Source organism: Aotus nancymaae, unplaced genomic scaffold (assembly GCF_030222135.1).
Source record: "Aotus nancymaae isolate 86718 unplaced genomic scaffold, 86718_ANA_hifiasm-v0.15.2.pri h1tg000033l, whole genome shotgun sequence".
In the NCBI taxonomy this organism is placed as follows: Eukaryota; Metazoa; Chordata; class Mammalia; order Primates; family Aotidae; genus Aotus; species Aotus nancymaae.
In genome coordinates, this window is record NW_026988447.1 from 62,396,625 (window position 1) to 62,418,702 (window position 22,078).

Consider the following 22,078-nt stretch of genomic DNA (forward strand, 5'->3'; position numbering starts at 1 on the left):
GGTCATATGCTAGTTCTATCTTTAACATTCTAAGGAGCTGTCAAATTGTTTTCTGTAGCGACTGTACCATTTTGCATTTCTACCAGCAAGGTATTAGGGTTCCAATTTCTCTACATCCTTGACACTTTTTTCTTTCTTTCTTCACATTTCCCTGGGAATTTACATTTACAGGAAATTTGCATATCCTTGATGGCTAATTATGTTGACCATTTTTTTCATGTGCTTACTGGCCATTTGTATATCTTCCTTTGAGAAATGTCTGTTCAAATGCTTTAGCCATTTATTTATTTATTTATTTATTTATTTTAATAGAGCCAGGGTCTTGCTTTGTAGCCCAGGCTGGTGTACAGTGGAGTGATCATGGCTCACTGCAGACTCGACCTCCCAGTCTTAAGCAATCCTCCTGCCTCAGCCCCGAAAGAAGCTGGGACTACAAGCATGCACCACCACACCCAGTTAATTTTTGTATTTTTTGTAGAGATGGAGTTTCATCAAATCATAAAGCCTGGCCTGAAACTCCTGAGCTCAAGTGATCTGCCTGCCTCAGCCTTCCAATGTGCTGGGCTTACAGGAGTGAGCCACTATGCATGGCCTGGTCATTTTAAAATTATTTGTCTTTATTTTACTGAGTTGTGAAATTTTAAAAAATATATTCTGGCTATAAGATTTCATCATTCTTTAATTTGACAATAATTACCCACTCCACTTTGACGGAGACCCAGGAGGAAATCAAAGTACTGTACGAGGACACAGAACTCCCACCCTGCAGTGCTTTGATTCCTCCTGGGTCCTGGTCCAAGTGGAGTGAGTAGATTATTGTCAAATCAAAGAATGAATACGTGGTACACAGCAGTTATTCAGTAAATATTCTTGCTTTCTTCATTCCTTCCTTCCCATTCTCAACAGTAAGTAGCTGGGTTCAAACATACTCTCTGTCTCCAGAGCTGATAGATTTTCTTTCCATCAAGCTTTAGAAAGATTAGTATTAGAAATTGCTAAACCTTTTCCTTAAATCTACAATAATTTATACTGGCTCTTTCAAATAATGGAATTATTTTATCCCATGTTTTTGTGAAATGCCTGGTGATGTTCAGAGATAATAAACACTATATTTTAAAATAGAAAGAGTTGAAGATAAGTGCAGCTCATTATGATTCATTTGTTTTCTCTTGATTTAATTATCTCGTTTTAAGCTACCCTGCTTAGTTGAGAATTTGGATAGGTGATTGGAAAAATAAAAGAAACCCAAAAGAATAACTACATAAAACTTTGGCTCTTTTATTTACAAGCTTTTTCATGTATTCAACAAATCTGTTAAAACATATTTCTTTAATTGGGGATACATTACTTTTTCATAAAATACTCAACATGCAATTATCAATGTTGCACACTGATTAAAAGTTTGGGCTTTGGAATAAACAGAACCAATTGAATATGACATCTGCCACTCATTATCTGTATCATCTTGGACAGATTATTTAATCTTTTTGAATTTCAGTTTCCTCATCTGTAATTGGGGTTAATGGTAGCAAATACCACGTGTGTGTGTGTGTGTGTGTGTGTGTGCGCAGATATGCGTATGTGCATGTGTTCATGAGTAAAGATTATGTTAACTAATACACTGAAGCACTTAGCACTGTTCCTGACATAGTGAGAGCCCATGAAATGTAAACTATTATTACTGTTAGTATAGTCCATTTTAACCATATGATTTGTATGCAAGTTTCATTTTCTTCAGATCCTTCTGGGTTTAATGAACTAGGGACTGGAGCTAGACTGAATTAGATTTGGGTACGGAACAAGTTATTTAACCCTCTGTGCCTGGTTTTCACGTCTGTAAAATGGGGTGATAATAGTATCTACTACTAGAGTTTGTTTTGTTTTCTGTTTTGAGAGAGGGTCTAGCTGTATCACCCAGGCTGGAGTGCAGTGGCCTGATCACGGCTCACTGCAGCCTCATGCTCATGGCCTCAAACAATCCTCCTGCTTTAGCCTCCAAGTAGCTGGGACTACAGGCATCTGCCACCACACTGGGCCAATTTTTTATTTTTATTTTTGTAGAGATGGGGTCTCACTATTTTGTCCAGGCTAGTCTTGAACTCCTGGGCTCAAGCAATCCTCCCACCTTGTGGATTACAGGTGTGAACCACTGCACCTGGCCAGGTTTTTATGAGTATTAAATAAGGTAATATTCTTTTTTTTTTTAAGTTAATATTCTTAACATAATTAAAACTTTGCCTAGCCCTTTACAGTTCTTTCTGGTAATATTATTATAGCTGAAAGTTTAAAGATTTTCAAACCATAGTTATAAGAAGATGGAAAGCTTCCCATATAAGTAAAGGTCAGGTTTACTGATCATGGGATAGATTCAAATTATTACAAATGAGAAGGCTGCGTGGCCCAAAGGTATATTTCAGACTTTGAAAAGAAGGAAGGACTATCTATGTGAAAGCTAGAAAAGTTGAGCTCGAAGAAGTAGAGTAGAACAGTGATTACTAGAGGGTGGGAAGGGCTGTGGGGGAGGAGCAATAGAGAGAGGTTGCTTAATTGATACGAAATTACAGCTAGATGGGAAGAATAAATTCTAGTGTTCTATAGCACTTTGGGGTAAGTATAGTTAATAATAATTTATTGTATATTTTTAAATAGCTAGAAGGGAGAATTTTGAATGTTCCCAACACAAAGAAATGATAAATGTTTGAGGTGATGAATTTACTTATTACCCTGATTTGATCCTTATACATTGTATACATGTATCAAATTGTATGCAGTGTATAAGGTATACATTGGTATACATGGTACCCCATAAATGTGCACACTTACTGTGTCGATTAAAAATAATAAACATAGGCCGGGTGTGGTGGCTCACGCCTGTAATCCCAACACTTTGGGAGGCTGCGGCGGGCGCATCACGAGGTCAGGAGATTGAGACCATCCTGGCCAACATAGTGAAACACCATCTCTACTAAAATACAAGAAATTAGCTGGGCATGGTGGCACATGCCTGTAGTCCCAGCTACTTGGGAGGCTGAGGCAGGGGAATCACTTGAACCCAGGAAGTAGAGGTTTCAGTGAGCCGAGATCTCATCTCTGCACTCCAGCCTGGTGACAGAGCAAGTCTCTGTCTCAAAAATAAATAAATAAATAAATAAAATAACAACTATAAATAAAATAAGTGAAAGGAGGAAGCATAGGAAGAAGACTATTGATAAAGGATGTGCATCTAAAATGTGTACAAGATGATTGTAAATGTGAATACCTCTTTTAAATACTTAATAGGAATAGTTAGTATTCTCTAAATAATTCTGGTGGTGGCATTTTGGAAAAACATCTATAATGGGGAAAAACTTCCAAATTTAGTATAGCTAGTGTACATTTCTTATATTTTGGTATGAATCAGTTCCTGAAGAATAACCTTTTCCTTTTAAGGTAATGGGCCTCTGTGTTGCTTGAGTACTGGGAATGAGAAGTCATCCTTCATGAACAGGGATTAAGCTTTTTTAGTTTTCAAGTTTTTGGGTGGAGGGGCAGACTATGTTTTTTCAAAGTCTATGTAACTTGAATTCAAACTCTGGATATTTTCAGATGTAGCCAGCAATTGTCTTGTTTCTTAAGTTCTAACAGTGTGTTAAATTATAGGCATAGAAGCCAGAATTACTGCTTTTTTCTTTTTTTTTTGTGGAAGATATAATCCAACATATATGAGTTTTTTTACTTTTTTTTTTTTTTTTTTTTTACTTTGAGCTGATGATAAAGGAAAGATCCTTTAAGTTAGGATAAAAGGGATAAAATAAATATCCTATAAGTTGGACCTGCCTTAAAAAAAAAAAAGATTGTTGATTTGCAGTAGCTTTGAAGGTCTCTTAAAAAAAAAAAAGAATGAGAAAAGTCAAAAAATTTTTAAAAAAGAATAAAAGTAAAAAAAATAAATAGAAGATTGATTTTTAGGGGAGACGAGTAACATTATTTGGTTTGCATCCTCAACCATATAAAAATTAAACATATGTATGTCAGTTTCATTTAGTAATCACTAAGAAATGAATGAGCAGTGTAAGTGCTAAAGCATTTACTCTCATAATATTCCATTATAGTGTAATAGGTGTTTTATTCCTATTTAAGAATTGTGACAGTTTTAAGAGAGTGTTGATTGCATTCTATTATTAAGTTTTGACAAATGAATATTAGATAAAATATTTACCTAAGTAGACGAAATGATATTTCAAAATACATATAATGAATGTCTCAAAAACCAAGAATATGTTTTAATGAAACCAGGGTCTTAAGAGAAATACCAAAATATAACTTTCTTAGTTGGAGGAAGGGGGCATATTATGGATCAAATCCTGGTTTTGTGATTCCACTTTCCACAAAGCTAGTCCTCCACTGACAACAAGTAGGATGGGAAAACATTTATGAAGCTGGAGCCGCGGAACGAACCTCGAGCTCTTTTCCAGTGTGTAGAGTACTTTCAGGTTTGCCAGCAACTTAGAGAAAAGTAGTTTCACTGCCAACTTTCAGATTTCCAATTCTTATTCTTTATTTGAAAGGTCTCATCGACAGAGGACTGGTCTTTCAATAGCAAGTTTTCACTTCATCGACAACATCATGCAGATGGTAACAAACAAATGCTTCACCAGGCTGGACTTCATTTCAAACTCCCCCAAAGCACAGATCCATTACGCACATTTAAAGATACCATCTACCTTACTCAGGTAAGTTATTTTCTTTCTAGAGTTGAACAGGCTCCTGCAGTTAATGTAAGAGATTATGTAGATTTTGTAGGCTTCATATGGTGAAAAATATTCAGGTTTTCATTCTACTGGTTAAGGAATTTATTTTCTTTGAAGTACATATATGATGACACATAGGATATGAAATAGTTCATTTTTGGCATTTGTCTCTCTTACAAAAACAGCTCACAAAATTCTGAAACAAATTGTGTATTAAAATACTCCCTACTTCAAGATTGCTCTAAAGGTTTAGTAATTAAGACAGTGACATTTCCCAGGATAAAATGGAACAGTGAAACACAGTAGAGTCCAGAAACGGATCCCTGTGTAACGGACACATGATTTATGGCTACGATGCCACCACAATTCAGTATAAGAAGAATCATTTTATCAATAGGCAGTGTGTAACACATGGATACTTTGACGGTAAAAGAAATGAACTTGATTCCGTATATACAAATTGATTTGATTGTTGGGCATGGTGGCACACACCTGTAGTCCCAACTACTTGGGAGGCTGAGGTGGGAAGACTGATTGAGCCCAGGAGTCTGAGACCAGTCTGGGCAAAATATCAAAACCCCCATCTCTAAAAAATAAATTAAGAATAAATTATAAAAACTTCATTTGATCAATGACTGAAGACTCAAATGTGAAAGGTACTATAATAAAGCTTTGAGAACACATGTAATAGCTTCATGATTTGGGGATAGATAAAAATTTTTATATAGAACATAAAAAGCACTAACTAGAAAAGAAAATATTGATAACTTATACTCCACTGAAATTATGGACACCATTAAGTATCAAAAACACCATTAAGAGAGAGAAAAAGCAAGCTACAGATTGGGGACCAATAGGGTTAATTCATATATTTGATAAAAGATTTGTATTCAGAATAAAGCAATTTTTATTAATTTCCATAAAGCAATAAGAAAAAGCTAGACAATCTATTTAAAAATGGATAAAAATCTTGAACAGATATTTCACCAAAGAAGATATCCAAAGGGTCAATAAATGTATGAAAATGTGCCCAATCTTGTTTTAAATCAAGAACATGCAAATTAAAGCCATACCAGGATACCCCTATACACCTGGCAGAATGACTAAAATTAAAGAGATTGACAATACCAACCGCTGCTGAAGAAGTGAAACAGATGGAAATTTTAGACATTATTAGTAGGAGTTTAAATTTGTTTAACCATTTGGAAAATGTTATGGCAGTTTCTACCTAAGCTAAATGTTTGCTTCCCTTTTGAATCAGCATTTCTGCTCCTGGTTATGCACCTAAGAAAATGAGTTAATATGTCCACCAATGGACATCTAAAATAATGTTCATAGCAGCATTATTCGCAATAGCTCCAAAGTACAAACAACCTAAATGTCCTTTACCGGGAGAATCTATAAACAAACTGTGGTATATTCATACAGTGGAATACTCCACAGCAATAAAAAAAGAATAAGCCACTGACAACCAGCTCAGCTTGGATGAGTCTCACAGGTATTACGTTGAATAAAAGAAACCAGACATAAAAGGATACATAACTGTATTGATTTCCTTTATATTGAAATTTAAGTATTTTATAGAAAAAAAGTATAGATTAGAAAAAGCAATCAAGATGATAGTGAACAAAGTAGCATTCACTACTCTCGTGGAGGAGGGTGGGGAGCAATGATTAGGAAGGGGCACAAGAGAACTTTGTTTTCTATCTTGACCTGAGTAGTAATTACATGGATGTATGCATGTATCAAAAGATTTGTCAATGTTACAGCATGCACCTTGCTGGATTTTGAAAACAGTTCTATCAAAGTATGATGGACATATCATAAATCCATAATTCTAAAAAGATCCCTTGTACCCATTCACACTCCCACCTCCAGCTGCAGGAAAACATATTATAAATCTATATTCTATTTCTATAGATTTTCCCTTTTTCAACGTTTCATAGAAATGGAATCATACAATACGTGATGTTTTGCATCTGGCTTCTTTCACCTAGCATAAAGTTTTTGAAGTCATCCATGTTACAGCATGTACTTTATTTCCTTTTTCTTGCCAAATGGTATTCAGTTGTATGGTCATAGAGTTTTGCTTATCTATTCGTCAGATTCAGCTGTTGATGGGCATCTGGATTGTTCCCACTTTTGACTAGTATGAATAATGCTGTTATGAATACCCATAGAGAAATCTTCATGTGGACATAGATTTTCTTTTCAAAGGGTAGAAATATACGAGTGGAATTGCTGAGTTATACAACAATTTCATGTTTATCTTTTTAAGAAACTGCCAAACTGAATTTTGGATAATGTTTTCATATTACTTTTTTTGTTCACCTATTTTAGTCCATGAACCTGTCACCACACTTAAGACTCCATTAAAGCCGCTGCTTATTCACCTGCTGCTTTTGCCTGTTTGAAGTTCTTAGAGAGGAGGTAAAAGCCTAATCCCAATCATAAAGTTGATCTGAAGTAGATAGGAAGTTTTTAAAAACATAATCACAGTTAAATTTTCCTATCTTAGTATCTAAAAATGTATGAATTTTAATCCAAATTCATGCTCACACCTTCATCAGGCACAAACCCCATGATAGATGCTGAAGCAGGAAACTGTAAGCTGAAAGAGCAATCTTTTTTAGAAGTTGATGATATGATTAGGAGAATTGTAATGTTTCTATCATAATCTTATAGGTTAGGGAAGTTTTGCCAGGGTGGTATGTAATTCATGAACTGACCAGAACACAAGGGTAAAGGCAATGCTGGTACCTGTCCCTTGAAAAGTGTTGCACTTTATCTTTTAAGTTTTTCACAGATAATATTGTTAAAGCATTTTGGTATATAAAATAGGCTGATTATTTTTTTTTTGTGCGTGTGTGTGTATATGTGTAAAAACATTTTCTGCTATTGTTTTTATGCTGGATTTCCTCCTTCCAGCTGTTTTATTACTGTAACTTTATTCTTTTCCTCAAAACTCTATTCTAAGAACTGACAGAAATAATTTGTCTTTTTTGAACTGATTAGCATTCAAGATCCATAGTTAGGAACTGGGGATGCAGGGGAGTTATTTGCTGCCAGTTTTTGTTGGTGATGGCTTTGTCTGAGAGTTTCGCACTAGTGTCCTCTCAGGCTTTGGCTCAGAATTGGACTTGTCCTCCTGGGGCTTGTTAGTGTCTACTCTGGCCCTTTCCAACATACTAGATGAGATCCGTGATGAAAGAAATCAGGGTTATGATGATTTTGTTTTGTTTTCAGTGTCAGATTTCCTTGACTGGAATACAGACAGAAAATGTTAGGGTTTTAGAGCTTTTCCTTTTTCCTTTGATTTCAGAACTGTCCTCTTTAATCCGTGTATTAGAAATAAAGCCCTTCTCTGTTCCATTTTCTGTGTTCCTACTCCCACCCCTGTTCCTGTTCTTGTAGTCTGTTGTACTGTTCTCAAGAACAGAGTGCTTGCCTTTGTGCTACTTTCCGGGCAGTTTATTATTAAGGAATATTTGCAACTGTCAGCAAAGTCTTAGCTGAGAAAGCTGTGCAGTAAATTTCTTCACATTTAGAATCCTTCCCTATCTTCTCTTTATCGTATAGCCATAAAGATATGGGCTCCTGTCTCATTAATTCACCTAGTATTCCAGGATAATCTTGCCTCACCTTTTACTCTCCCCGCTTGCCCTTTACATTGTATTCCAAATAGCCCGTATACATGAGCACGCCCTCTTAAGCTGTGTTACGCAGGTCTCACTCTCTAGTTTGAGGACCAACTATCTAAATGAACACGCCTAAACTCACTTTTGGGTGACTTACTCTACCTGCATGCCCCCTTATTGGCTACTAGGAGAGTAGGCCAGCCCAAGGACATTAATTACCAAGCCCTTAGCTTACAGCCTTCTCTAGTGCTCTTGTCTATTCTTCACGTATCTGCTGAACAGCTAATGATGGCTTGGGGATGTCCTTGAGAAACTCATTTTCTTTAGGGGCCGATTTTATCTTCCCATGCTGTAACTAACTTGATCATAAGAACTAACGACAAAAGGCAAGTTGTGATACCTGCTGCCCTGGAATAGTTACCTGTTTGGTAAGTAGCACGGAGACACGATGGAAGATCCAGGCCATACTGAGCTTTGTTTTGTTTCTGTTACATCCTTAGTATCATTGAACATGTGTTCAAATTTAGGGTTTTAAGGTCTCCACAAAAGAGAACTATTATATATTTAGTGCAACCGGGTACAAGACAGGCTCAAAAATAAAACTGAATAGCTCATTCTAATAATAATCTAGAGAATCCTTATATTTAAATTTAAAAAATAATCTCAATAGGGACATCCTAAGTAAAGGAATATCAGAGAATGTTATTACAGGTGGACTAGCCATAAAGTTGTAAAATGTAATTTTTAGCTTTTACTTTTTTTTTTTTTGAGATGGAGTCTAGCCCTGTCACCCAGGCTGGAGTGCAGTGGCGCGATCCTTCACCTCCTGTCTTCAAGCAATTCTCCTGTCTCAGCCTCCAGAATAGCTGGGACTGCAACAGGCTTGTGCCACAACACCCAGCTAATTTTAATAGGGCTGGGATTTTGCCATGCTAGCCAGGATAGTCTTGAACTCCTGACCTCAGTGATCTGCCCTTCTTGGCCTCCCAAAGTGCTGGAATTGCAGGCGTAAGCCTCCATACCTGGCAACTAGTTACTTTTTTACTGTTGATATACTTAACTACAAAATAATAATTTTAAAATATATTCTTGAACAATGACACATATACCAGAGAGTAATAATACTTAAAAAATACTAAATAAAAGATCCGTGAAAAAGCTTTTGAAATTAAAAATTTAAATGTAATTTTAAAAAGTGGCATACTGAGTTTTAAGAGGAGAGTAGAGTGAGCAAAGGAGGGGAAAGAAAGAGTGACCACTAACATTGTATATTACGTATTAGGAGTTTATATAGGTATCATGTAATTTAACAATCAAGCAAATATTTAGCATTCTATGGGTACCTACTAAATGCCTGGTCCTGGATCATGATGTGCTTTGTAAATCTTGTCATTTAATTCTCACATTATCTCCAGACACCCATGTCACTCTTTCCATTTTATATATGAGTAGACAGAAGCTCAGAAAAGTTAAATATTTTGCCTAAGAACTCAGGGTAATGAATGGAGCAGGGTTTCTGCTTTTTAAACTGTAATATTCTATCCCTTCACAGTTGCAATAATGGTGTTTGGTTACATAGTTAACAGTAATTTTCAGCAGTTAAGTAAAGTAGACATTAGAAATTTTGCACACTAAATAAAGACCTCATTGAACACTGGAGAAAACCAATGAAGCCAAAAGTTTGTTCTTCGAATAGATCAACAAAATTGACAGTCCTTTAACTAGACTGGCCAAGAAAAAAGAGAGGGCACTCAAATTACTAAATCAGGAATGAAAGGGAAAATATTACTACTCACCTTACTGAAATGAATAAGGTGATAAGAGAATACTAGACACAATTATATGGCAACAAATCAGGTAATTTAGATAAAATGGATGAATTCCTAGAGAAACAACCCATGAAAACTGAATCAAGAAGAAATAGAAAATCTGAATAGCCCTATAACAACTATGGAGAGTGAGTTAGTAAAAACAACAACAATAACAACAAACAAACAAGCAAAAAAATCCTCCTTCTAAAAGGAAAAATTTAGGACCAGATAGCTTCACTGGGGCTGGCTTATTTCACTTAACATAATGTCCTCCAGGTTCTTCCATGTTGTCACAAGTGACAGGATTTTCTTTATTTTTAAGGCTGGATCATATTCTATTGTGTATGTGTACCACATCTTCTTTATCTACTCATCTGTTGATTTCATATCTTGGCTATTGTGAATAATGCTGTAACGAACATGGGAGCACAGCTCTTCAACATACTGATTTCATTTCCTTCGGATACATACCCAGTAATGGAATTGCTGGATCATATGGTAATTCTATTTTTAATAGTTTGGGAACCTCTATACTGTTTTGCATAATGGCTGTACTAATTTACATTTCAAATGGTAAAAAGAATAAAATGGGAGGAAGAATCACGTTTTCGACAAGTGGTGCTGGAACAATTGGATATTCACATGCAAGAGAATAAATTCAGACTACTACCTCATACCATATACAAAAATTAACTCAAAATGGATCAGGGATCTATATGTAATAACTAAAACTATGAAACTCTTAGAAGGAAACTTAGATGTAAATTTTATGGCTTTTGGTTAGGCAACAGTTTCTTGAATTTGACATCAAATAAATTAACCAAAAAAAAAAATAGACAAATTATACTTCATCAAAAACAGAAAACAAAAATAACCCCTTTCATATGGCAAAAGACACTATCAAGAAAATGAAAAGATAATCCCCAGAATGGGAGAAAAAATTTACAAATCATATGTCTGATAGGGATCTAGCATCCAGAATATATAAAGAACTCTTAGAACTCAATAATGAAAAAGACAACTCAATTTAAAAATTGGCAAAGGCTTTGAATAAACACTTCTTTAAAGAAAATGACCAGTAAACACATGTAAAGATGCTCAACATCATTAGTTATTAGAGAAATGCAAATCAAAAACCACAGTGAGATACCAGTTATATCCACTACAATATCTACGTTTTTTTAAAAAAAGGAAAATAATGAGTATTGGCAAGGATGTGGAGAAATTGGAACCCTTATATGTTGCTGGTGGGAATGTAAAATGGTGGTAAACAGTTTGTTAATTCCTTAAAAAATTAAACATAGAGTTTACCATATGACCCAGCAATTTTGCTCTTTGGTATATATACTCAAAAAAATGGAAAAAAAAAAGTTCACTCAAAAACCTGTTCACAGATGTTCATAACAGCATTTTTCATAATAGCCAAAAAGTGGAAATAACCTAATTTTTCAGCTGATGAATAGACAAGCAAAATGTAGCATATCCACACAATAAAATATTATTCAGAAGTAAAAAGGAAGCCAGTCACAAAAGCCACACATTTTATCATTCCATTTATGTGAAAAGTCCAGAATAGGCAAATCCCAGAACAGAGGAAGTAGATTAAGTGGTTTCCAGAAGCTGGGGAGAGGGGAGAATGCGGGGTGACTGCTTCTCAGTGTGGTGTTTCTTTTTGGGGTGATGAAAATATTCTGGAACTAGATAGTGGAAAGAGTTGCACAAACTTATGACTGTGGTAAAACCCAATGAATTATAACCTCTAAAAATGATGAATTTTATGGTATGTGAATTATATCTTGGTTTTAAAAACAGCTTTATTGGAAGATTTTAGTGTCAGGATAATTTAAGTAAATAAAGTATATAGATATTGAGAGAACTAAGTCACATGGGTACTCCAAGTCCCACGGGTTGGGGGTGTGTTTCTGGAAAATGTAGTCCAGCTACAACTCTCTGGAGGAAAGGTTTATGGGTTTTGGAAGACAGCTAACAACCACCAGTGCCAATGCTGGAATTGGGACTTAGGTCTTGGTATCTTGATCCAATTTCTTTTCACCATACCATTTATTTGCCTCTCCTAGGAGACCAATTTCATAAGTGTAATCAAGCTGCAAAGAATAAGCTTTTTTGTTTGTTTGTTTGTTTGTTTAGACAGAGTCTCGCTCTGTCATCGGGCTGGAGTGCAATCTTGGCCCACTGCAACCCCCACTGCCGGGTTCAAGATGGTGTGATCTTGGCCCACTGCAACCTCCACTGCCCGGGTTCAAGCGATTCTCCTGCCTCAGCAGCTCACAAGTAGCTGGGATTACAGGCGCATGCCACTATGCCCAGCTAATTTTTTGTGTTTTTAGTAGAGATGGAATTTCATCGTGTTAGCCAGGATGGTCTCGATCTCCTGACCTCGTGATCCACCGCCTCCGCCTCCCAAAGTGCTGGGATTGCAGGCATGAGCCACTGCGTCAGCCAAATAGGCATATTTTTAAAACTAAAATAGATTTGTCTGCTAACAGTGGACTGAGTAACCTAGAAAATGACTAAGGATTTATCCCTCTTATGTGTAAAGATTGCCCTTTTTGGGAAAGGATGCATGGATGTGTAAATTTAGGTACAGTTTTTAAAGGGGAAGGGGAAATTCTAGAGATTTTCCAGGGAACTAGGATTGTACAACATCTCTTAGGAAGTATAGTGGGCAATAATAGCCTTCTGCATTTTTATGAACAAAGGTGTCATACATTAGTTTTGACTGGTACCCACTGGTTTGGATAGATTCAGGTCTATGTTATTAGCATGCTACCATCTGTATGTGGAGCGTACCACACTGTGCCAGAGCCTGGAGCACACAAGAGTCTTGGTTATGCTCTTTCATGCTAATTTCCTGTAAGAGAGGCTGCTACAGAGAGCCACTTTAGTGCTCTTTTCTTTTCATTGCTAGCGAGGGTTAGGAATCCCACTTGCATTTAAAACTTTTTTCAAATTTTGAAAATTTTAAGGGACTAATAAGTTTTATCTGTTAAACCAGGAAAAAGTAAATTATAGTGAGGAGATTAATGTTTGAATGGAGATACAGAAATAAACATATCTTGCACATAATGCTGAAATTGATGCAGTTTAGAGACTGAAAACTCAAATGTTTATAGGGGCCATGGTCATTTTGAGGCGGCACCAATGCTGCTCGCTTTGTGAGATTCTTTCTTTAGAACGTTTTCCTGTTGCTGTTGCTGTGTTCCTAGTGGTCTGGTTTCTGAATGAGAAGGCATTTTTTGTCTGCTCATAGCTAATACCATCTCTTGCCTAAATGGTCTACCTGAATTCACTCTAGCCCCCTTGCAATCCCTTTCTCCTTCAGTGGTCTCAGTCATCTTTTGGAAGTGCAAATCTGGTCACATCACCCTTTAGTTTAAAAGCCTTTTGTGACTTCCATTTGCCTTCAGGATGCACACCAACACCTTCAACATGCGGCCTTCCAAACTCTGGCCCCTGCGATTCTCACCAGCTTCTCTTCCATTGCTTCCAGCTTTCTGTGCTCAGGCCCTCTTGGTCTTCCTTCAATTCATAGCCAACCTGACATCCTCCTCCCATGGCATGTTGTCCTCTCTGTAAGGTTCTGCCCTCTTTCTTTTTCCCATTCCTCCTCTTTGAGGCCAATCCTCACTCTACGTTGGGCCCACAACATTGCACACCTCTCCTACTTAGCATTGTTACTGTTTAATGTTTGCATGTCTTTGTGTGATTCTTTGATGAAGGCCTGTCTTCTACACAAGCCGATAAGCTCCATAGGGTGGGCTGTATCATTTTTTGCTGGGTGAGGTGCCCGTATGTAACATAGTCTGCAGGTACTTATTAAATATTTGTTGAATGACCAAAATTTCTTCTTGCTTCCTTTATGAAATTTGATGGCTGTGACTCATGTAAGTCATACTCTCATCTATGACTTCCTTACTAGTCAGCCTTCCGAGCTCTTTTGCTTTTATGGGAAAGCATCTTGGCTTAGCCTTTTGGTGGCCATGTGAAAACCCAAGCCCTACTCGAAGGCCATCTTGTTCTCTGACTGAAAGCCTTGCTGCTCTGATCATCTCTCTGGGTTCTCCTCAGTGTTACTCAGTGGCCCATTCATGAGCCCCTCCTCAGCACAACTCCAGGCTAAGAGCATGTGATTCATGTGTCTGTAACAGCAGCAATAAAAAAGACTGATTTTTCAATGATAATGACAGTAATTAAGGGTCCTGTGTGAAGTTCTTTAGTTTATCTTAAACAAGAACTAAATTCACTTGTCTCATTGCTGCAATTTACCATCTGTTCTGCATTCATGAGAATCTTACCTTATCCAAAACCATGACATCAAAACAACTGTTTGACTAGAAAAAAAGTGTTGCGGATTGGATATCGGACTTGTAATAACAACGTTATTTTTCATATAGAATTATTTCTGGTAAAAGTTTTTCTTAAAAAAATAGCTGTGAAGCCAGGCACGGTGGCTAACACCTGTAATCCCAGCACTTTGGGAGGCTGAGGCGGACAGATTACGAGGCCAGGAGTTCAAGACCAACCTGACCAACGTGGTGAAACCCCATCTCTACTAAAAATACAAAAAGTAGCCGGGCGTAGTGGTGTGTGCCTGTAATCCCAGCTACTCGGGAAGCTGAGGCAGGAGAATCACTTGAATCTGGGAGGCAGAGGTTGCAGTGAGTGGAGATTGCGCCATTGCGTGCCAGCCTGAGCAACAAAGCGAGACTCTGTCTCAAAAAAAATAGCTGTGAAAATATTAGCAAAATTTATCAACGAATATAACCTAGTTTTAGTCTACATACAGCGTTTGTTCTGGAATAATAGTCTCTGTTTTTCTTTATGGCCTACCTTATCATTAGCAAAGAACCTTTTACACCATCCTATTTCCTTTGTCACCCATTGTTACAGTAATTAAACACCAAGCCTCCCACACAAACCTGCTGTTACAGACAACAGCTTCTCTCATGCTAAGGGGCTAGTTACAGACAGATCTAGTATAATGTATTCCTAATACTAATGAAATTTTCTAATTTATCCAAATTGCTTAAAAAAAAAAACCCAAAACAAAGCTAAACCCTGTAATTTTCTCAAAGCTAGCCAGTCTACATCAAACAATAACACCTGTGTATGAATGTTTTCCCGAATCAGGTGATGCAGGCCCAGTGTGTCAAAACAGAAACTGAATTCTACCTCCGCAGTCGCAGTGAGATAGTGGATCAGCAAGGGCACACCATGGGGGCACTTTATTGGCAGCTGAATGACATCTGGCAAGCTCCTTCCTGGGCTTCTCTTGGTAAGTGTTTCAGTGTTCTTTGTGCGATTGAGAGAAAGCGACACTGTAGGGAGAGGGACTGAGAAAGCACAGAGCCAAAGGGGTCAGATCAGCCCAGGCAGAGCTACGCTCAAAAGAGGTCACTTTCTTAAAAGCCCGCCTGTGAGCTACAGCCGCCAAACTTACCTTAGCAGTCTTTCCATGAGCCTCAAGGGTAACCCAATTATGAGTTCTGTGCTGTGCAAAGTTGCAACAGCAGGCTAAGAATGGGATAGATTCATATACATAAGTCTAAGGCATGTGCCTTGTAATTAACTGGATAGAATTTTGAATTTATGTAAGAGGACATTCTGGGGCTAAAGAAGCATGAACTTAAGCATCCCTTCTTCTGTGTTGGAGAATTCAATCAGGTAGATGTTTGGCCTGGTTATATGTTAACGTTTCCCTTTGTCTGATTCCCCTTTATGGACAAATAAAGATGTCCTTTAAGGACATAATGAAGCTGTCTCTTAAGGACATCTTTATTATGCCCTATTTAGCTCTTTGGGAAAAGGTAGTAGAGGCAGAATCCCAAATGGGAAAGGTGACCAGTTGAAACAGTTCAACTAGCAACAGTTGAGATGATTGGCATGGGACCTGCAGTTTGAATTATTCCATCTATTCTGGTACATTACAAAAAAATTAAGGAATAATGTTGAGTCTTTGGCCTTCACTAGAGGTGACTTGAAACAAAGTTCAGTTAATAATGCAAAGAAGAGTTTTGGGTCAAAAATAAGGCAAGGCTACAAAGTAGAAAGGTTGGGTGAGGCTCTTAGACTGGCCGTAAATGCAGATCAAAAGAAATTCATTCCAAACATGTTTTCATTAGTGCCAGATGGATGGCTCTTACAGAGGACTGGATTTCTAATCCAGTTTCTTTGTTGAAACTCTTTATCAGCAGCCACCAGATAAGAGAGCGTTTGAGAATCAAGGGTAGACTTGGGGGGAAATCCTTTTGGGATGCTCGAAAGGTAGACAAAGACATATTGTTCAGAAACTCTTGGTACTGACTCTGCTTTCTGTCTGTGGATGAGCTTGTGGACTTCTGAAACTGAATTTGATTCAAAAATGGGAGAGCCCAGCTTCTGTAAATATTCCTTTAAACGATGTAGATTATTCCCGAATTCCTCAGGAAGAGTAGGTCTGTGGGGAAAAAAACACTCAAACTCAAAGTGCTTTTTTGTTTTGTTTTGTTTTGTTGAGATAGTCTCAGTCTGTCTCCCAGGCTGGAGTGTGGTGGTGCAATCGTGGCTCACTGTAGCCTCCACCCCACAGGCTTAAGCCTTTTTCCCACCTCAGCCTTCTGACAATCTGGTACTATAGCTGTGCACCACTATGCCTGGCTCATTTTTGTATTTTTTTCTAGAGACAGGGTTTTGCCGTGTTGCCCAGACTGGTCTTGAACTCCTGGTCTCAAGCAGTCTGCCCTCCTTGGTTTCCCAAGTGTTGGAATTATAGGTGTGAGCCACCATGCCCAGCCTCAAAGTGCTTTTTTAATTCCCTCACTCCACAACAACCATCAACACAGAAGGCTTCTGTGACCAACTGTATGGGAAATTTCCCCCACACACCAAGCAAGCAATCACTTTTGCAGTGGACACCATGTGAGTGTCCTCCAGCTTAAGTCTGACACTATCTACCTGAAGATAGCGTCAGATTCTATAGGTTGATAACTCAGTTCCACAAAGCTGCCTTCCCCCTTTAGACACCAGTCACGAGTCTGGGCCTCTAGAACTTCTGACTGACCAGCTTCAAGTTGGGGTTCCCACGACCGCCCCCTCTTTGGGTTTAATTTGCTAGAGTGGCTCACAGAACTCAAGGAAACATTTTGACCAGTTTATTGCGAAAGGGTATTTTAAAAGGCTCAAATAAACAGCCATATGAAGAGATACATGGGGTGAAGTCTAGGAGGATCCTGAGCACAGGAACTTTGTCCCTGTGAGGTGGGGGTGTGCCACCCTCCGGGAATGTGGATGAGTACTTGTTCATCTTTCTGCCAGCCTTCGTGTGGTCAGCTATTTGGAAATTCTTTGAACTCTGTCCTCTTGGGCGTTATAGGGAGACTTCATTGGATAGCCATGATTGATAACCATGTAGAAATGTGATTGGACAAAGCGGATATAATCTAATACCATCAGACTCAGGGGAGAAACCCAGCAAGGCCTGTCCATTCAGCTTCTTGGCCTTTCTGTGAAACATTCCCTCCTTCAGGTTATGGGGCAGGACTCCTGCTGAATAAGTGTCTTATGACCCACAATCAGATTAGAGTCGTGGCTTGGGCTGGTAAAAGGAGGGAAGAAGTCAGAGAGATAGATTCTGTTACTGAGGCCTGCTTTGAAGTCCTAAAGCACCTCAACATTATAACAAGAGTCTGTTACAAGGGCTGTGGTAGTTATGAGCTAGGAACTGTTTCAGTCTGTTCTCATGCTGCTGATAAAGACATACCTGAGACTGGTAATTTATAAAGAAAAAGAGGTTTAGTGGATTCACAGTTCCACGTGGCTGGGAAGGCCTCACAGTCATGGCAGAAGATGAAGGAAGAGCAAAGGGGCTTCTTACATGGCAGCGGGTAAGAGCAAACTTGTGCAGGGAAACTCTTCTTTATAAAACCATCAGCTCTCATGAGACTTATTCACTATCATGAGAACAGCTCGAGAAAGACCCATCTCTATGATTCAATTACCTCCCACCAGGTCCCTCCCACAACACATGGGAATTGTGGGAGCTACAATTCAAGATGAGATTTGGGTGGGGACACAGCCAAACTATATCAAACTCTAGAAGAAAAATGATATATATATATAATAATATCATAGAAGAAAAATAATATATATATATAATAACATCACAGTAGGAAAACCCAAGTACCAGAGCTTGGCTGTTTTCTAAACCCTGGCAGGACCCTGCCTGCCTGAGGAAGATCACTGGCTCCTTGTACTTGTTAGAGGAAACAAGTATCAGTGAGAAGCTGTGACAAGTTTTCTACATCTGCTTCTGCTCTGGGGGCCTCATAGCCCCCGTTTAACTATTGATTGGCTCAATAAATCCACTGCTTATAGTGGGTGTGGGTGGGGGGTATTTGTTATCCTTTATCACCTGAAATGGTTAAACTTTAAAGCAATCAGTGGCTACCTAGAATCTGTAAGTTCTTATATACAGTCATGCAGCATATAACATTTCAGTCAACAACAGAGTGCATATATGATGGTGGTCCCATAAGATTATAATGCTGTACTTTCACTGTCCTGTTGCTATGTGTAGAATTACTTACAGTATTCAGCACAGTAACATGCTGTACAGGTTAGTAGCCTGGAGCAACGGGCTGTACCGTATAGCCTCGGTGTGTAGTAGGTTCTACCACCTTGGTTTGTGTAAGTACACCCTATGATCACACAATGACGAAATCGCATAACAGCATGGGTTGTTAATGCCTGCGCAGAGGTTGTGAGGGTGACATGACATAATGTCCAGAGTGCTCAGAGCCCTTCACAAACATGGGTGCCCTTCACTGTCGACTCCCCCTCACATGCTCACTCCCTTAGAACCCCGATGAGCCACACACAGCTGGACCGTTGGACAGTGCCTCTCTGACTACTTGACCTTGCCATCTCCTGACACTCTTGATTATTTTCAGAGTACGGAGGAAAGTGGAAAATACTTCATTACTTTGCTCAGAATTTCTTTGCCCCACTGCTGCCAGTAGGCTTTGAGAATGAAAACATATTCTATATCTATGGTGTGTCAGATCTTCACTCGGATTATACGATGACACTCACTGTAAGTTACTTGGATTGTTTTCTAAGATAGAAGGGGACTTTTAGAGTGTTTATTTAGTTGTTTGGTTGCATTCTTTTGGGAAAGTGAATGAGAAATTAATTTAGAGTTAGAATACATATATTCTGGCTAAAACCCTGCCATGTATGGTGTGACCATAAGCAAAACCCTTCACATCTTGGTGATTCAATTTCTTCCTCTGTAAAATGATACCAGTCTAACTTCTTACAGGCTTTCTATGAATAGCAAATAAAATTACTAGATGAAAGCAAATTATATATGCTGTAAAGTGCTCCTTAAATGCAAGGTTATTTATAATTATTAGAGGCTGGAAATAGTCCAAACTTTATAAAAAGAAATGATTAAAAATGGCATGTTATAGTGAAAATCAGTAGAGCTATTCAGAATGGGCATATGGAAAACAAATTTGTATTTAAAAAATAAATTTAAGTAAAAGGTCTTGGGTGGCTGTAGTTTGGAGGGCACTAATAACACTGAAAATAGGTCACATTTACAGAAAAATTACAGCGCATCAGGTACTGTGGCTTCCATGGATTATTTTTTAAATTCCCACAGCAGCCTGTGACATTACCGCTGTTATTTTCATTCTACATATGAAGAAATGAAGGCTGAGATGTTAACTTAGTCACCTAACTAGCACTTTGCGGGACTGAGATTAGGACTCAGATTTCATAGTCTCTTAACCATTTCTGCTCTCCTGACTTGCAGCAATTATTACTACTATTGTCCCCTAAAAACATAGCAACCAAGAATGCCTGTTGTTATTGTTTTATTTCTCCCCAGGTGAGAGTCCATACTTGGAGTTCCCTGGAGCCCGTGTGCTCTCGTGTGACTGAACATTTTGTGATGAAAGCAGGAGAGGCTGTCTGCCTCTATGAGGAGCCAGTGTCTGAATTGCTGAGGAGATGTGGGAATTGCACACGGGAAAGCTGTGTGGTTTCCTTTTACCTTTCAGCTGACCATGAACTCCTGAGCCCGACCAACTACCACTTCCTGTCCTCACTGAAGGAGGCCATGGGGCTCTGCAAGGCACAGATCACTGTAAGCACAGGTCATGGCGGAGGGCAAGGGGCTGTGGCCTTGTGCGGCTCTCCTGCTCCTGGGCCAGCTCGTTGCCTCCTGAGATTTGCATGTGTCCCCTCCTTGGTGCTGAGTTTACCTGAGGCCTGGGGGAAGACTGGCCTCTTCCCACATGCAGCAAACACCGAATGATTTCTATTTCAAATCCAGGATTTGCCAGAGTTGCTGGTGACCACCATTCGTGTGTCCCGTCACCCCTCCTTAGTGGGCAGGTGCAGTAATGGGAGAGGAGGCTGGAGTCATCACCACTGCCTCATGTCCAGGTTCCAGGGTCTGTTCTGGGGGCTTCACTGCATAGGCTCTGACTTTCACCACAGCTCCAAGCATTAACATCTGCATTTCATCAGTGAGGAAGCAGTTTAGGAGGTTAAGTTGTGAGCTTGAGGTCCTGGAGCTGGGAAGCATTGGAGCCCAGCTGACACAGTCTAATTTTAAGTAGAGTCTATTAATATTCACTCTGGTCTCTTTGATTTATTGCTTCAAAGTAGCTCAATCACCAAATCTTTTTATAATTGCCAAGATATAAAAATGGGATGATCAGGATGTGTTGTTATAAAAATTGTGCAGCTGGAGAATTGGGCATTTGTCTAGTAGGTTAAAAACCTTTCCTTCCTTCTCCCCTACACGTAGCAATTGGAAATACATGTTTTTAAATTTTGCTATCCTATCTTCTGGACACTCAGGAAATATCTTTCTAGAAAGTTACATTCTCTATTTTTAGAAAATTTTAAATCTTTTTTACACTTTTACTTCATAGAGTTTTCTACATTTAATTTAAAAATATATGTAACACCTAATCCTTGTGTTTTATTTTAAAAAGGCCTAGCAATTGAAAACATACCTTCTTTCTAAATTAATAAATAGTCACATAATAAAATCCAAGTTATCTGTAACAACTAATAGAGAACAGAACAGAAGGAAATGACATACTCTTATGTATATTTCTTTCCAAAAAAGAGAAACAAAAACTATGTACTGGATGAATTTGTAGTCTCTAAACTTACAATTTTGAAAACAGAATTTTTTTCTTTCCTGAGTTAGGCCTTCATCACCTTGAGGTGGGTAAGGGTTGGGGGGAGAAAAGCAGGGCTCTTTCTTTGTTCTATCTCATTTTGATTTCAGTGAAACTTGTCTTTCTTAAGGAGAGAAAATGATATTAATAATAATGTTAGTTAACATTTATTTCTGACTTAATATAGACTAGGTACTTGGCTTCTTATCTCAAGGGAGATGCCAGAAACTTGTTCTCCCTATCTCCCTGAAGCCAGGGTGCAAGCTCGAATCCCAGGCTCTGCAGTCAGGTATACAGAGAAGAGATTTCCAATTCAAAGAAGGTAACCAGCGTGAGCAAGGCACTGGCCTCTCTTTCAGCCTGGTCTTGGAGCAGCAGTACCTGGGGCCAGCTGGCGGGAGCTGCGTGAACCTTGTTCCTGTGGCTGCTTTAGGACGTTCCTTGGAACAGCTGGGCAGTGTGGTCTGGGAATTTGCCATCTAAATTCAAGCCTGAGTCTCTGACCCTGAAGAGCTACCTGATACACTTTATTAATTTTCTTTTCTGCTTGTATCAATAGGTTTCCTTGTTTATAACTCAGAACCCTGAATGATAACATATTGTACAAATATGTAAGGCTAAATTATATATAGTGGAAATGGCTCTTTGAAATTGTTTTTGTCACACATAACATGTAATGTAAGGCTGAGATGTTACCT

General features: G+C 38.5%; 1 protein-coding gene across 3 annotated transcripts in view; it reads left to right on the forward strand.

The window, feature by feature from the left end:
• MANBA (mannosidase beta) overlaps nucleotides 1-22,078 on the forward strand; it is a 117,143-nt gene that overhangs the window by 92,786 nt on the left and 2,279 nt on the right. For all 3 annotated transcript variants that reach the window (XM_064384053.1, XM_064384054.1, XM_064384055.1), the window contains 4 exons: nucleotides 4,548-4,712; nucleotides 15,331-15,475; nucleotides 19,128-19,270; nucleotides 20,072-20,329. In XM_064384053.1, coding sequence (XP_064240123.1) covers nucleotides 4,548-4,712; nucleotides 15,331-15,475; nucleotides 19,128-19,270; nucleotides 20,072-20,329 — 711 coding nt within the window. The remainder of the gene's footprint in view (nucleotides 1-4,547; nucleotides 4,713-15,330; nucleotides 15,476-19,127; nucleotides 19,271-20,071; nucleotides 20,330-22,078) is intronic.